Source organism: Acomys minous, assembly GCF_964271855.1.
Source record: "Acomys minous genome assembly, chromosome: 20".
Lineage (NCBI taxonomy): Eukaryota > Metazoa > Chordata > Mammalia > Rodentia > Muridae > Acomys > Acomys minous.
Genome location: NC_140502.1, coordinates 18,025,069 through 18,039,486, shown reverse-complemented (window position 1 = coordinate 18,039,486; position 14,418 = coordinate 18,025,069). Strand labels below are relative to the sequence as shown.

At 52.7% G+C, this 14,418-nt stretch overlaps 1 protein-coding gene across 3 annotated transcripts; it reads right to left on the bottom strand.

Moving 5' to 3' along the window:
* Positions 1-10,949: 10,949 nt before the first annotated feature.
* On the bottom strand, positions 10,950-14,418 carry GNG8 (G protein subunit gamma 8). 3 transcript variants are annotated; one of them, XM_084770242.1, is made up of 3 exons: positions 14,357-14,418; positions 11,358-11,443; positions 10,950-11,145 (listed from the first exon to the last, which is right to left on the bottom strand). In XM_084770242.1, the coding sequence occupies exons 2-3, from the start codon at positions 11,439-11,441 to the stop codon at positions 11,017-11,019; spliced, it is 213 nt and encodes a 70-aa protein (XP_084626368.1). In that variant the 5' UTR covers positions 11,442-11,443; positions 14,357-14,418; the 3' UTR covers positions 10,950-11,016. The 3 variants fall into 3 exon arrangements, with proteins under 3 accessions (XP_084626368.1, XP_084626366.1, XP_084626367.1); XM_084770240.1 differs by lacking the exon at positions 14,357-14,418 and adding an exon at positions 12,545-12,633; XM_084770241.1 differs by lacking the exon at positions 14,357-14,418 and adding an exon at positions 12,025-12,063.

Below are 14,418 nucleotides of genomic sequence, written 5' to 3'. Positions count from 1 at the left end.
TTTTTATCTGTTCTTGCCGCTGCTGTTAGTGTTCTGTTCTGGTTGGGAGAGGGATCTCACTCACGTGGCCCAGGCTGGCCTCAAATTTTCTATGTAACCAAAAATGATCTTAAACATAAAAAAAAAAAAAAAGAAAGAAAGAAGAGGGGAAAAAGATGTATGTGTTTATGTGTGGGTGCACCCTTGCCATGGTGTGCATGTGGAGCAGGTCAGAGGACAACTTGTAAGAGTCAAGTTTTCTCTCTCTTTCCACCATGTAGGTCCCGTGGCTCAAACTCAGATGTCCACTTGGCACCAAGCCCAGCAAGCTTTGTTTTGTTTTTGTTTGTTTGTGTGACGCCAAGTCTCACCCTGTGGCCCAGGCTGGCCTCAAACCCTCTCAACAATTCTCTTGCCTCTGTCCTCAACGTGCTAGCATGAAAATTCTGTGCCCTCAGCCGGCCATGTCGGTGCATGCCTTTAGCCCCAGCACTCAGGAGGCAGAGGCAGCCAGATCTCTGGGAGTTCAAGGCCAGCCTGGCCTACCAAGACAGCCAAGGCTACACAGAGAAATCCTATCTTAGAAAAAAAAAAATTCTGTGCCCCTACACACATACCCGGTTGTGACACCTTGTTTTTCAGTTTTGGTGAAGAGGTTACATATCCGTTTGACTTTCGTTTCTGTACCAGTGTGACCGCCTTCTCATGTATTGATGGTCCTGGGGAAGGACAGACAGTTAATTTACCAGAGTCTCCTCCTCCATGGTATAAGTTGGGTCCCACCAGCCTCCCAGGCATATGTGACTGAGGTATCCAGCATCCCACCCACCCCAGGCCTGCCTCGTAGCAGGGGAAAGGCCTGTGTGGAGGCGGTTCATGTTCAAGGACAGCAGTGTCCCTGGCACTAGGGCTGGACTGTAGGCAGCTGCTGCCTTGCCCTCTCTGTCCCCACACCGGTGACCACATCTTCCTATCGACCGTGCCCAGCTGGCATCCCTGGTTTCCGACAGGATGGATCCCCAGTTCCAGCTGCTTCTGGGGATCCCCAAAGGACCACCCAGCACTTCTCTAGGGAGTGAGGAGCCTGATGCAGGCGGGGGAGGGGGGGTGTACGCCTGCAGGCCATGTGGTCCCTGTCGTGGCTTCTGGTTCCCAGGCAGCCCAGAGGGAACTCAGGAAGTCATGTCATATTAATGAAGGATGACGCCTGGCAGGCAGGCTTGGCGGCCTCTCTCGGCATCATGGGAGTTTCAAGGAGGAGGTGGGACCTCCATTTCCCGGAGCTTTCTCCTGCTGATTTCCTGTCCCCATCACCATTACTTAGCATTCGGGAAGTCCCCTGGCTTTTATGCCCAGGGGCCTTGGACAAGCTCCCGCACCCTCCTAGGGCCTCGGTTTCCCCTCTTACACCTCCAGCAGCCTCTGCTCCAGGTGCCTCTGCCCTGCTCCTGGGTCAGAGGTAGGGTAGCTCAGGGTGTAGTGCAGTGCACTCCAGAGGTGTAGGTAAAAGGAGGAGACATTCAGGGTCATCCTCAACTCGACAGTGAGTGCCGGGCCAGCCTCAGCTGCACAAGGCTTTCTCTCCAAAGGTCAGAGAGCAAGCAGAAGCAGGGAGGGGTAGCACCAACCATAGCTCTCTCTCTCTCTCTCTCCTGATGATGCTGATAACGGAGCAAAGGGAGGCAGCGCTCTATGCCAAGGTTACCCCTGCCTCTATGTACCCCGTTGTCTGGTGCCAGGTGCCTCTATGTGAGGGGGTGGACCCTCTGAACCCCTCACATGGTTTTCAGGGACAGAGCGCAGTAGGGGAGGATGAGTCAGCAGATTGTTTATTACCCACCACAGACAACAGGGCTTCAACCTCCCCAAGGGACCCCAGGGCTCTTCAGAGGAGGAAGGACAGGGCAGACACTACAAGGATGGGCACTTACTCAGACACCCAGTTCCCAAAGGTGAGGGAGATGGGGACCAGGGAGAGGATGATGGGAGCCTGGAGCTTGGCATGTGAGACTGCAAGTTACAGGGTGTGTGTGTGTGTGTGTGTGTGTGTGTGTGTGTGTACAGCTTCTGTGGGTGTCTTATTAACTCTCCATTGGCCAGGTCCTGGGAATAGAGTAGACACATAAGACTTAACAGGTCAGGGTATGCACAAATATAACCAGGTGTACAGACATGTAATTTGCCCCCCAAAAAATGTGTGTTTCTTCATTTTACGATTACGTGTGTTTTGCTCCCACATATGTCCGTGCACCGTGTGCATACCTAGCGCCCAAGGAGGTCAGAAACAGATGCTGGATTTCCTAGAATTGGAGTTATAGACACGAGCCTCCATGTGAGTGCTGGGGATCAAAGCCAGGTCCTCTGCGAGAACAACACGTGCCCTTATCCGATGAGCCATCGCTCCACCTCCACCGGTATGTATATTTTTTTTGCTGCTGTGTGCTGTGTTCAGATAGGCAGGTGTCTGTGAAGTGTGTGAGGGTGTGTGCACGGCTAGCTCACAGGTGTCCTTGCAGGCATGTATTCAGATGTCACAGCTCTCGGGTCTTTTTTTTTTTTTTTTCTTTCCCCGTCTCTCTATTCATTGAGTTTGAGTATGTTTTTGCTCATGTGCCAAGGCATACTTTCAGTCAGAGGACAACTTGTGGGTATTGGTTCTTTTCTTCCACCATATGAATCAGTCACAGGGATTGAACTCAGGTCTTTGGGCTTGGTGGAAGGTGCCGTTCCACGATGAGCCATGTCCCCTGGCCCACCTCTCAGAACTCACTGTGTCATCTTAGGAAAAAAGCTTCCCTTCCATGTTCTTCAGTAAACATCAGCCAGGCGGTGGTGGTGCACGCCTTTAATCCCAGCACTTGGGAGGCAGAGGCAGGTGGATCTCTGTGAGTTCAAGGCCAGCCTGGTCTACAGAGTGAGTCCAGGACAGCCAAGGCTACACAGAGAGACCCTGTCTCGAAAAATAAAACAAAACAAGACAACAACAACAAAAAAGAAGTTTCTAGACTCTTCTAGGCTGTTCTCCTTTTTTGGGCTTTGGGCTTCTCTTTCCCCCACATTCCCAGGTCTCCTGAGACAGGACAGCACCACTCCAGAGCACATGGGCTTAAGAGCACCAGGCAAGGAACCTTTGACAATGGACAACCAGAGAGATGCTGTGGGAGACCAGACCAGGAGGGACAGATGAGAAGCAAGCCCTTCTCTGGGTATGTATACACACACACACACACACACACACACACACACACACACACACACACACACTCCCCTCCACCCTCTACCTCTTGGTCTGAGTCTGACCCCAGCTAGATCCTGGTCCCCAAAGCTGATCTCAGAGCTGAGAGTGACAGGAAAGAGCCATGGTGACCAGAGACAGGGACATTTGGAGTAGTGAAGCTAATGAAATTAACTCATCCGGTACTTCTGGTGTCTGGTGACTCCAGGACTAACCCTGTGTCCTTGCTGCCCCCCCACCCGCTACTTCTGGTTCCTGGCTCCCCCCAATTTCTGTCGATCCCCTCCCCCAGTCTCCCAGCTTCCCTCCTGCCAATTAGCTCCTGGCACCCCAGCTTTCTCAAAGGCCTCCCCCAAACCCAGCCAGGTGCAGAAGGAAGGTTTAGCCTACCCAGACTCCAGTCTGGAAGGGCCCCAAATTCCAACAGTTTAGGCCAGTGGTTCTCAACCCTCCTAACACTGCAACTCCTTAACCACAGCTCCTGGATCGATATGAGTTCAAGGCCAGCCTGGTCTATTTAAAAAAAAAAAAAAAAGCGAGTCCAGGAAAGCCAAGGCTACACAGAGAAACCCTGACTCAAAAAGCAAAACAGCAACAACAACAAAAAAACAAAAAACAAAAAACAAAAATAAAGAGGGAAAAAAGGGAAGAAAGAAGGGAAGGAGGGAGGGAGAAAGAGAGAGAGAGGAGGAGAAAAAGAAGAAATTGGAGGGGCTAGTGATATGCCTCATCAGGCAAAGGCGCCTGCCATCAAGCCTAATGACTTAGTTTCATCCCCAGAATCTGAGTGCTGGAGAAAGAGAACCAGCTCTCACAAGTTCTCCTCTGACCTCCATGCATGCACATATGCACATACACACACACGAACACACACACAACAACAACAACAACAACAACAACAACAGGGAAAAGCAGACTTGATTTATCCTCCTCAGACTCCCTTAGACCCCACCCCACCCGCCACTTCCAAGTCTGCTATTTTTGCTGATGGAGGCTGGACTCTCTGTCTCCTGAAGTGGCTCCCGGGTCTCCCTGCCCCACCCCACCCCACCCCACCCCACCCCTAGGCCTGGCAAGTGCTCAACATTTGCATTGGATTAGGGTCCCCTGGGTCCCCAACTCTGAGCTTCCTGTAGAATGGAGGCAGAAGCAGCTGTAATTACATCTTGTTCCTGCTCCCACCTCTCAGCCTGCTCCAGCCCGCTTGCGTCATGTCTGTGGGAGCCCCAAGGGAAAAGGGGGACAGAGAGAGAGAGAGAGAGAGAGAGGGAGCCAAGGATGAGCTGGGGGTAGGGAAGGACACCTGGCAAGCAGGCAGAGCTTCTACACTGTCATAAACCCAGCGCTCCCGGTTCACACCCTGAAGGAAGCTGGGCTCCCAGAACCGCCGAGCCCCAAAGTTCAGTTTCTTTTTACATTGTATGGTGTGCGTGAGTGCGTGCGTGAGTGTGTGCATGTGTGTATGGAGATCAGAGGACAACCTGTTTTGTTTTGTTAGGCTTTTTGAGACGGGGTTTCTCTGTGTAGCCTTGGCTGTTCTGGACTCGCTTTTGTAGACCAGGCTGGCCTCGAACTCACAGCCATCCACCTGCCTCTGCCTCTGCCTCAGAGGACAACTTCTAAGAGTAAGAGGTGGTTTTCTCCTTCCAGCACGCAGGTCCTGGGGATGTAACTCAGATCATTAGGCCTGATGGGCAGGTGCCTTTGCCTGCTGAGGCATATCACAAGCACCCTCTCTCCCTCTCTCCTTTTTTCTTTCTTTTTTTAAATGAAACAGTGTTTCTCTGTGTAGCCTTGGCTGTCCTGGACTCCCCTGCATGTGCATGTATACATACAGGCATGCAAAGGTGTACAAGCATGTTCTTGTGTGCACAATGCACGTGGGGGTGCAGGTGCACATGTGCACATGTGTCGTGCCTATGGAAGCCAGAGGGCAACCTCAGCTATTGGCCTTCAGGAACCATCTCTCTCTCTCGCTCTCTCTTTGAGACAGGGTCTCTCCCTGAGACCTAGGGCTTACCTGAGCAGGGGGTCTCGGCAAGCTCTCTCAGCATCCCCAGCAGTAGGATAGCAACTGTGCGTTCCACCAACCCCAATGCCTTCCTTATGCCGGTGCTGGGGATTAAATTCTGGCCCTTATGATCACGTGACAAACACCTCACCTCCAGAGCTATCACCCGGGCCCTTCCTTGGTTCCAGTGGGAACATTTCCTTTTTCATGGCACAGTAAGATGTCCCTAAGCAGCCCCCAGGAGGAATGGCTATTCCTCCGGCCCTGAAAGAGGCTCCTAAAATACAGGAGCCGGCAAGGTCCAGAAAGTCACCAAATCCACAGAGGCCCTTTTACAGTTAAATTTTAGTTTTGGCGGAGGTGGGAGGGGGTTGTTTTTGTTTTCGAGTTAGATAAACAGTAAACAATCGCTGGGACTAAGACGCTTCTGTTGGTCTACTATTTTTGGACACTGTGCGAAGGTGTGTCTCTGGCCTTCCTCCTAAAGTACCTTCTGGTTGGTTTAATAAAGAGCGAGGCAGGAGAGGATAGGCGGGGCTTCCCGGCAGAAAGAGGAACTCTGGGAAGGGATCAGGTGAGGGGGGGAAGGGGGTTGAGGGGGGTATGGGGTGGGGGAAGAGGGGTTGTCACCAGCCATACATGAAGTCAGAAATCAGACATACGTGGACGGAGACAACGAAACGGGCCACGTGGCAAATGTGGACTGAAATAAACAGGTTAATTAAGTCCTATGCGCTAGTTGGAAACAAACCTAAGCTATAAGACCTAAGTTTTTCATAAATAAATAAAAGCCTCTGTGTCGTTATTGGGAGCTGGTGGGTCGAGACGGTCCGACTGTTGAAACACAGTTTTCTAGGTCCAGCCATCTCAGGAACAAGTTCCATCTTGCTGGCAGGGGTCAAAGCTGAGTTCATCTCCCCAGGCCCCGGGACCAACTCCTTTCCTGCCTCCTCAGATGTTTCGTGTTTGCCTATTAACCAGTAAAGGCTGTGGAGAGGGAGCTTGCTGCTCTCCCGTTCTGTAAGCTAAGGCACACGCGTCATAAATGTGTTGTTGCCTGTTAACTGCAAGCAGCTTTGCCCACTTTGTTCCCTTTATCATCCTAAATACCGGGTCAGAGCCCAGAAGGGGACCTGAAACCAGGTGACCTGGAAAGGCCCAGTCTCCAACATGTACTTCCTTAGTCCACCCCTTGTGTCAAAATATGATTGGTCAGTGCAACAGCCCACCCCCCTCCCCCTCGCTTTGTGTTCTCATCCATTACAGATGTTATACAGTCTCCCTTCCGGGATGTAGTTCAGATCCCCAACTGGCCGCCTTCCTGCGTGCACGCGTGGGAAATAAAGCTTTCTTTTTCTTTTTCTTTTGGGGTGGGGTGGGGTGGGGTGGGGTATGAGGCCAAGACGGATTCCGATCAAGGCCATAAAGCTTTCATTTTTTTTTTTAGGCTTCTATGACGCGAGTTTTCTCTGCTTCCACTCCGAACCCAACAGTGGCGCCACGAACACACTGGGCTGGAAGTTCAGGATACAGCATATTCCCGAGTCACCACCCAGGCCGCGATGGGCTTTTCGGTGATGTAGCGCTTGCCTTTGAGTCACCCATGTTCCTGTAAGTGACCTCAATAAGCTAATTGGGTCCCCAAACTAGATTCCGGTGGAATCATTTCTTTTGTCTGTCATTGACAGACAAATATTTGTTCATGTGTACCTCCCAAAGTCACACAACAGGGACGCAAATGGGGCATGGTGGGGGACACTGTCCAGCTGAAATGCCCAGAAGCCTTATAACACACCAGGCACGTTGGCATAAAGCAGTAATCCCAGCATTCAGAGGAGCAAGGCAAGAGGGTAGTGGGTCTGAAGCCAGCCTGGGCTGCATAGCAAAACTCTGTTGAGCCGGGTACAGTGGTGCACGCCTGTAATCCCAGTACTCAGAAGGCAGAGGCAGTTGGATCTCTGTGAGTTCGAAGCCAGCCTGGTCTACAAAGTAAGTCCAGGACAGCCAGGGCTACACAAGAGAAACCCTGCCTTGAAAAAAAAAGCAACCAACCAACCAAACAAACAAACAAAACCCATGTTGAAAATAAAAAAATGGGCCGGCATGGTGGCGTGCTCCTTTTTAATCCCAGCACTCAGTAGTCAGGAGGCAGGTGGATGTCTGTGAGTTCAAAGCCACACTGGTCTACAGAGCAAGTCCAGGACAGCCAAGGCTACATAGAGAAACCTTGCCTCGAAAAACAAAATAAATAAATAAATAATAAAATAAATACATTTCAAAAATTTACCCCCAGGGAGGCCGGAAGTACAGACTTTGATGAGAAATCACTTCTGTGTCACAAGCAAATCAAGAACATGTTTAAGCATCATCCAGGCCAAAAACAGCCTCCAAACCACAACTGCCAGTTACGTGTGCGCTGCCCCAGGGTGTGTACCGGGAAACAGAGCAGGGTCCTCTGTTCTAACAGTTAAGAAAAAAACATGGCCAGGGCTGGAGAGATGACTCAGTGGTTAAGGGCACTGACTGCTCTTCCAGAGGTCCTGAGTTCAAATCCCAGCACCCACATGGCAGCTCAGAACTGTCTCTAACTCTAAGATCTGACGCCCTCACACAGACATACTTGCAGGCAAAACACCAATGCACATAAAATAAAGGTTAAAAACAAAACAAAACAAAACCATGGCCAAGCAAGAGAGATGCAGAGGGAGCCCCTGAATGGCCGACGCCTTCATTTGTTCCTTACCCAGTGGTCATCCTAACAACACGACTTCCTTTTCTCTTTCTTTCTTTTTTTTGCTTTTTTTTTTTTTTTTTTTTTTTTTTTGCTTTTTTTTTTCTCCAAGACAGGGTTGCTCTGTGCAGCCTTGGCTGCCCTGGAACTCACTCTGTAGACCAGGCTGGCCTCGAACTCACAGAGATCCACTTGTCTCTGCCTCCCGAGTGCTGAGACTAAAGGCGAGCGCCACCGCTGTCTGGCTAACCACAAGACTTTCTTATCTAGGTCCCCAAGTCTTATCAACCCCTGTATAAGAGCCCAGATGACCTATCTACAAGGAACTCCTCTGTGACCTGTGACCCCGGCCCCCCCCACCTCCTCAAGCTGGACCACGAGCTAGCTCCCCCCCCCACCCCCACCTCTTTCTGTCTGTCTGTCTGTCTGTCTGTCTGTCTGTCTCTCTCTCTCTCTCTCCCCTCCCTCCCTCCCCGCCCCCCAACTCTCTCACCTCGGCTCTTCCCAATGAGACCAGCATCTACATCCCTAGAACCACAGCTGCTGGCCCTGCCATAGCCGCGTTGCCCGAGACAGGGCTGTTTCCAGGGACGGTTTGGAAGAATGAATGGTTGGGTGGGTAGATGGATTAGAAACAAGGCCATTGCTTGAAGACAGAAGTGAGGTAGAGGACCAGGCCTGGTGATTCAGGCCTGCAACCCCAGCTACTCAGCGAAACCCTGTCTCTAAATAAGAAGGAAAGAGGGGACTGAGATGGGGTGGTGCACGCCTTTAATCCCAGCACTCAGGAGGCAGAGGCAATCTCTGAATTGGAGCAAGTTCCAGGACAGTCAGGGCTAAACAGAGAAATCCTGTCTTGGAGGGGGGAAAAAAAAAAGGCTGGAGAGATGGCTCAGCAGTTAGGAGCACTGGCTGCTCTTCCAGAGGACCCGGTTCAATTCCAAGTACCCACATGGCACCTCACAGCTGTCTTCTGTAATTCCAGTCCTAAGGGATCTGACACTCTTACAAAGACATACATGCAGGCAGAACACCAATGTACATAAAATAATTTTTTGTTTTGTTTTGTTTTTTCAAGACAGGGTCTCTCTGTGTAGCCTTGGCTGTCCTAGACTCGCTTTGTAGTCCAGGCTGGCCTTGAACTCACAGTGATCCGCCTGCCTCTGCCTCCCGAGTGCTGGGATTGAAAGGCGTGCGCCACCACGCCCAGCTAAAATAATTTCTTTAAGTTAAAGAAAAGATGAAAAAATGTTAAAGAGAGATGGGCGTGGTGGCGCACACCTTTAATCCCAGCACTTGGGGAGGCAGAGGCAGGCGGGATCACTGTGAGTTCAAGGCCAGCCTGGTCTTCAAAGCAAGTCTAGGACAGCCAAGGCTACACAGAGAAACCCTGTCTCGAGAAAGAAAGAAAGAAAGAAAGAAAGAAAGAAAAGAAAAGGAAAAATGTTAAAGAAAGAAAAAAGTAAAACGACAGTAAAATGAGGGCTGATGAAACTGTTTAACTGGAAGTGTTTGCCTAGAACAACACCCCCACCCTCCAGTGAGGATCTGGGGTGTGGCTCAGTAGTGAATTGCTTGTTTGCCCTGGGTTCAAATGTCTAATACCTAAAAGTGGGGGCAGGGAGGGGGCTCAGCACTCCTTTAATCCCAGCACTCAGGAGGCAGAGGCGGTTCTGTGAGTTTGAGGTCAGCCTGGACTACAAAGCAACTTCCAGGACAGCCAGGGCTAGCAGATGAAAGCCTGTCAAGTGGGTGTGGGTGTGGGGGAGGGGGAGGGGGAGGGAGTGTTCACGTAGGTGTATTTCTAGAGAGTTTGTCCAGTGCTTAAGAACACACACTGCGGGGCTGGAAAGATAGCTTAGAAGTTAAGGGCACTGGCTGCTTTTCCAGAGGTCCTGAGTTCAATTACCAGCAACCACATGGTGGCTCAGAACCATCTGTAATGTGATCTGACCGCCCTCTATAAACAAACAAATAAATCTTTTTTTAAAAAAAAGAAAGAAAGAAAGAAAAGAAAAAACCACATACTGTAGAAGCCAGGTGTGGTGGCGCACGCCTTTAATCCCAGCACTCAGGAGGCAGAGGCAGGCGGATCTCTGAGTTCGAGGCCAGCCTGGTCTACTGAGTCCAGGACAGCCGGGGCTACACAGAGAAACCGTGTCTCGAAAAACAAACAGAACACATACTGCTCTTCCAGGGGACCAGAGTTCGACCCCCAGCACCCACAAAGAACAGCTCACAACCCCTCTCATTGTTGCTCCATGGGCTCTGACGCTCTCTCTTCTAGCCTGCCTGCACTCATACGCACGTACTCACACACACAGACGTACACATATGCATACTTTAAAAATAAAATAAATCGGGACTGGCTTAGCGGTTAAGAGCACTGGCTCCTCTTCTAGAGGACCCTGGGTCAGTTCCCCGCACCGTCGTGACAGCTCACAACCTGCCTGTCACTCCAGTTCTAGGGAATCCAGCATCCTCACACAGACATCTGTGCAGGCAAAACACCAATGCATTTAAAAAATAAAAAGGAATCATTAAAAAAAAAAAAAAAAACCAAGATAGTGGTAGGGCCAACAAGGCGTGAAATCGGGATGGTGAGCAGAGGCCACTAAATCCCGGACAGGAGGAAGTGGCTGAGAGGAGGCTACAGGGAGCTTGTAGTTCGCGCCTCAGACCTGATCTCTCAGCTCTGTAACTGAGAAGGGGGACCTTGGGTTCCCTCAGCGGCGAAATAATTATCATGCCGATAGCCAGCTGTTCTCGAGGTGATGGAAAGATGCAAACCGGCGCGGGGCTACTACGTACTCATCTCTGGCGGGGCTGCAGTGCTTCTCCATCCAAACAGCTCTCACTCCACACACGCTCAGAAATAAAGAGAAGGGACAGACACAAGCTCCGCCCCACCCCACCCCTACCCCCAGCCCCCGGCCGCCAAAAGTGGTCCCCACCCTTTGTCCCTGCCTCGTTTTCCCCTAAAGTGCAGGCACTAGCAAGTCACTAAGTTTATTGGATTCATACGTGGTCGGAGGGGGAGGACAAAGTTGTCTTGAGGGCTCAGAGCACGGTGCAAAAGAGTCGCTTGTCGCGGAAGGGATTCTCGGCGGCGGGGATAGGAGTCACCAGTGGGTCATCCTTGGCGTGCGTCTCGCAGAAAGCCAGAAGCTCGGCCGCCGCCTGCGACACCTGCAGGCGAGGGATAAGAGATGCAGTTGACCCTCCCTGGTGGCTTGGTCCCAAGGGTGCATCCAAATCCCCGCCCGTGTCCTAACCACGCCTGGGATGGCCACGCCCCCTCGGCCCGAGCCCCACCTTCTTATCCCGCCTCAGCTCCAGGCTCCGCCTTCTGATGCAGACCCCCCCCCCCCCCCAGCCTATTTCCCCGCGGGTCAGCGCACCTTCATGCGATCGATGTTCACTTCCAGCTTCAGCTGCTCCACCGTCTTGCGGGCCTCAGCGATCTTAGCCATGTTGTTGGACATGGCTGCAGCAGGAAAGGGGTTAAACGCCCGACAGGAGTCCGGGCTGGGGGCTGGAACACCTTGGATCCCCTCCCCCCCCCCCCCGGGGGAGTAGTGAGAAGCGATGGTGTTGACCCAGTAACAGGAGAAATGTTTGGGACTTCGAGCTAATGGGGGTCTCAGAGTCAGGTGACGGTTCAAGAGGACAGTAGGATGGTGGAGGGGTGCTCGGATGGGGGTGGGAGGTGGGTGTACCAAGAGGTCGCTGGCGGAAGAGCAGAGGGGCCCGGAGGAAGGAAGGAGGGGGGAGGGGGGGGAACACATGGGAAGCTGAGAGGCAGGTGGAGGAGGGAAGGCCAGGAGGACGGGGCCACAGGTGCTTGATCAGAATCTACTGATCCAGGTGCCCTCACCCCCTGGGGATAGAGCCTGAGCCAGGAAGGGGGGCCCCCCCTCCCCAGGCCAATTAGCAGCGACTCCAGGGAGAACTGAGAATTAAGATCTCGGCGGGAGGGGCGCAGAGGGGGCCTCATTAGGGCCTCAGCAGCAGCTGCCCCCCTCTCCCCCCCCTCAGGGACCCACCCCCTACCCCAGCCCTGGCTACCTCAAAGGCTCCTTCTGCTTATTAGCAGGCAGGGGAGAGCCGCCTTGTTGACGGGCAGAGAGGGTAGAGAGGGGGACGAGTGGAAAAACCAAGGGAGGGACAGAGTGACAGAAGTGACGGGCATGGAGAAGAAAAATAGACTTGTGGGGGGTGGAGATAGAGATATTGGGGGAGAGATGGCTAAGGAAGATGATAGGGGAAGGAACAAAGGGAGGAGTATATGGAAGGAAAGAGGGACAGAGGGGACAGGAACGGAGGAGATAGGGAGTTAGGAGAGGAGAGACCCTGAGAGAAAGGGACATGGCAGGATTAGAAGGGAAATGGAGCGAGGAAAGAAAAGAGAGACTGGCGGGGGCGGGGGGCGGGGGAGGGATAAATAGAGGAACAGAGGGGATGATGGAGACTCACGTAAGTATAAAAGGCATTTATTCCCTCATTCACCCATTCACTCATCCAACCCCAGACGGACACATAGTGGCCACCAACCAGCTACTGGGGACCAGGGACAGGAGCCTCCTACCTGTTGCAGCTCGGGGCTGGGATGGCTGGCGGTGACAGAAGCTGAGAGAGGCAGCGTCTGGTCCCCCTTCCTAGCCCCGCCCCTTCCCCTGAGGTGCAGCCCCTCAGGACCCGCCTCCTCCTCCTAGGCACCACCTGTCTCCACGCCCCGGGCCTGACTCTGGGTCTTCTCCCTCCTCCCTCTCTCTGTCTCTCTCTCTCTCTCTCTCTCTCTCTCTCTCTCTCTCTCTCTCTCTCTCTCTCTCTCTCTCTCTCTCTCTCTCTCCCCCGTGTTCAGTCACTCCTGTTTCTAGCGCGTCTTTCTTTGGAGTCCCTCTTTCACACTTGCAGGAAAAGATGGGCCTTCTAGGTGTGTACACGCACGCTAGGTGTGTACACGCACGCTAGGTGTGTACACGCACGCTAGGTGTGTACACGCACGCTAGGTGTGTACAAGCCTCTCCTCCTCCCAGGCAGCCTCTCACTCCTTCACGCACAGTCCAACTAGCGCCGCCGCCCTCACTCCATCGCAGTGACCCTCAGAGCGGCACACAGACTCGTGCGCACAGTAGTGCCCCGGCGCTCAACACAACACACAACGACGAAGGGCTCAACTTAACGCCCGCGGCTGTCACTCCCGATTTCTCACAGCACGGCATGTGGCTGCACCGTCGCACAGGCAGGGACCCTATCACAGAGCGTCGAATGCATATGTTGTTACCTAACTTTCCTTGACGTTCTCTGTCACACGTTCTCAGCGTCTCACACATCAACATACATACAATAACTCAGTTCGGCTTCTCTGCCAAGCACTCCATTGCCAGGTGTGACACATAGTTTTCTTTCCAGAGATGCCTGTGTTGTGGTGACACTCTTGGTCAGTTTCCTGATACACAACGGCCCACAGTTCTCCCTCCCGGATACAGTCGCGTGCAATCCCTGTCACACCCACACACTATCTTTTTGGTGTCATACATTGTTGACATGAGATGGCTTGGGGTTTAACACACACACACACACACACACACACACACACAATCGTGTACATAGTCTTCGCTGGGCCTCACAATCTGTACCACAAATGCTTGCCGTGCTCACACACCCTCTTCCTCACTCAGCATTCTCCCAACCTCACCCATGCACTCACAGCTGAGACCGCAAACAATCACACACTTTTGCACAGGCAATCACAAACGCAGGACAACAACATCTCAGTGTCACCCGTGACCACCCAGTTTCTCATATGACCCACCCGGTGTGTGGCGGCACACACAGCGGCCCACGGTCTCACTGATAGTCTCAGAGTGTCACGTGGCCAGCCACACATCACACGTTACTCGGTCAGACCCACTTAATCCCTTCTTGTCATTCCTAATCATCTCCTGGCATCCAACACCACCCCCGAGGCATGCCCTCCTCACACGGGCGTGGGTCGCACCATCTCTAAATGCGCCGCACCACAGCATCGATTGCTAGGGCGCTCAGCCTCACCCCACTGCTGGCCACACGGGGGCGCCCGCGAGCCAAAGTCGTTGCAGGAGCAACGAAGGCAAAATTGTCCGGCCCGCCTTGCAGAAGATAGAAACCAAAGACCTGGGGGCGGGGGGGGAGGGGGCGGTTAGGGGGGAGGAAAGGTGCCGAGAAGAGAGGGAAATGGCTTCCTAAGAAGGTGAAAGAAGTGAGGGGTTCAGGACGAGAGGATGGAAAAAACGGGACAGAGAACTTGGGAGAAAGGGGAGAGGTGCAGAGAAACAGGGGAACTAAGTGTGGAGAGAGACAGACAGACGCAGGACAGATGGGACGCACTGGGAGAGGTCACAGGAGGCAGACACACCGACTGAGACTCGGAGACAGACTCTCAGAGACTAAGTCAGGGGGACCAAGAGACAAGAGCGC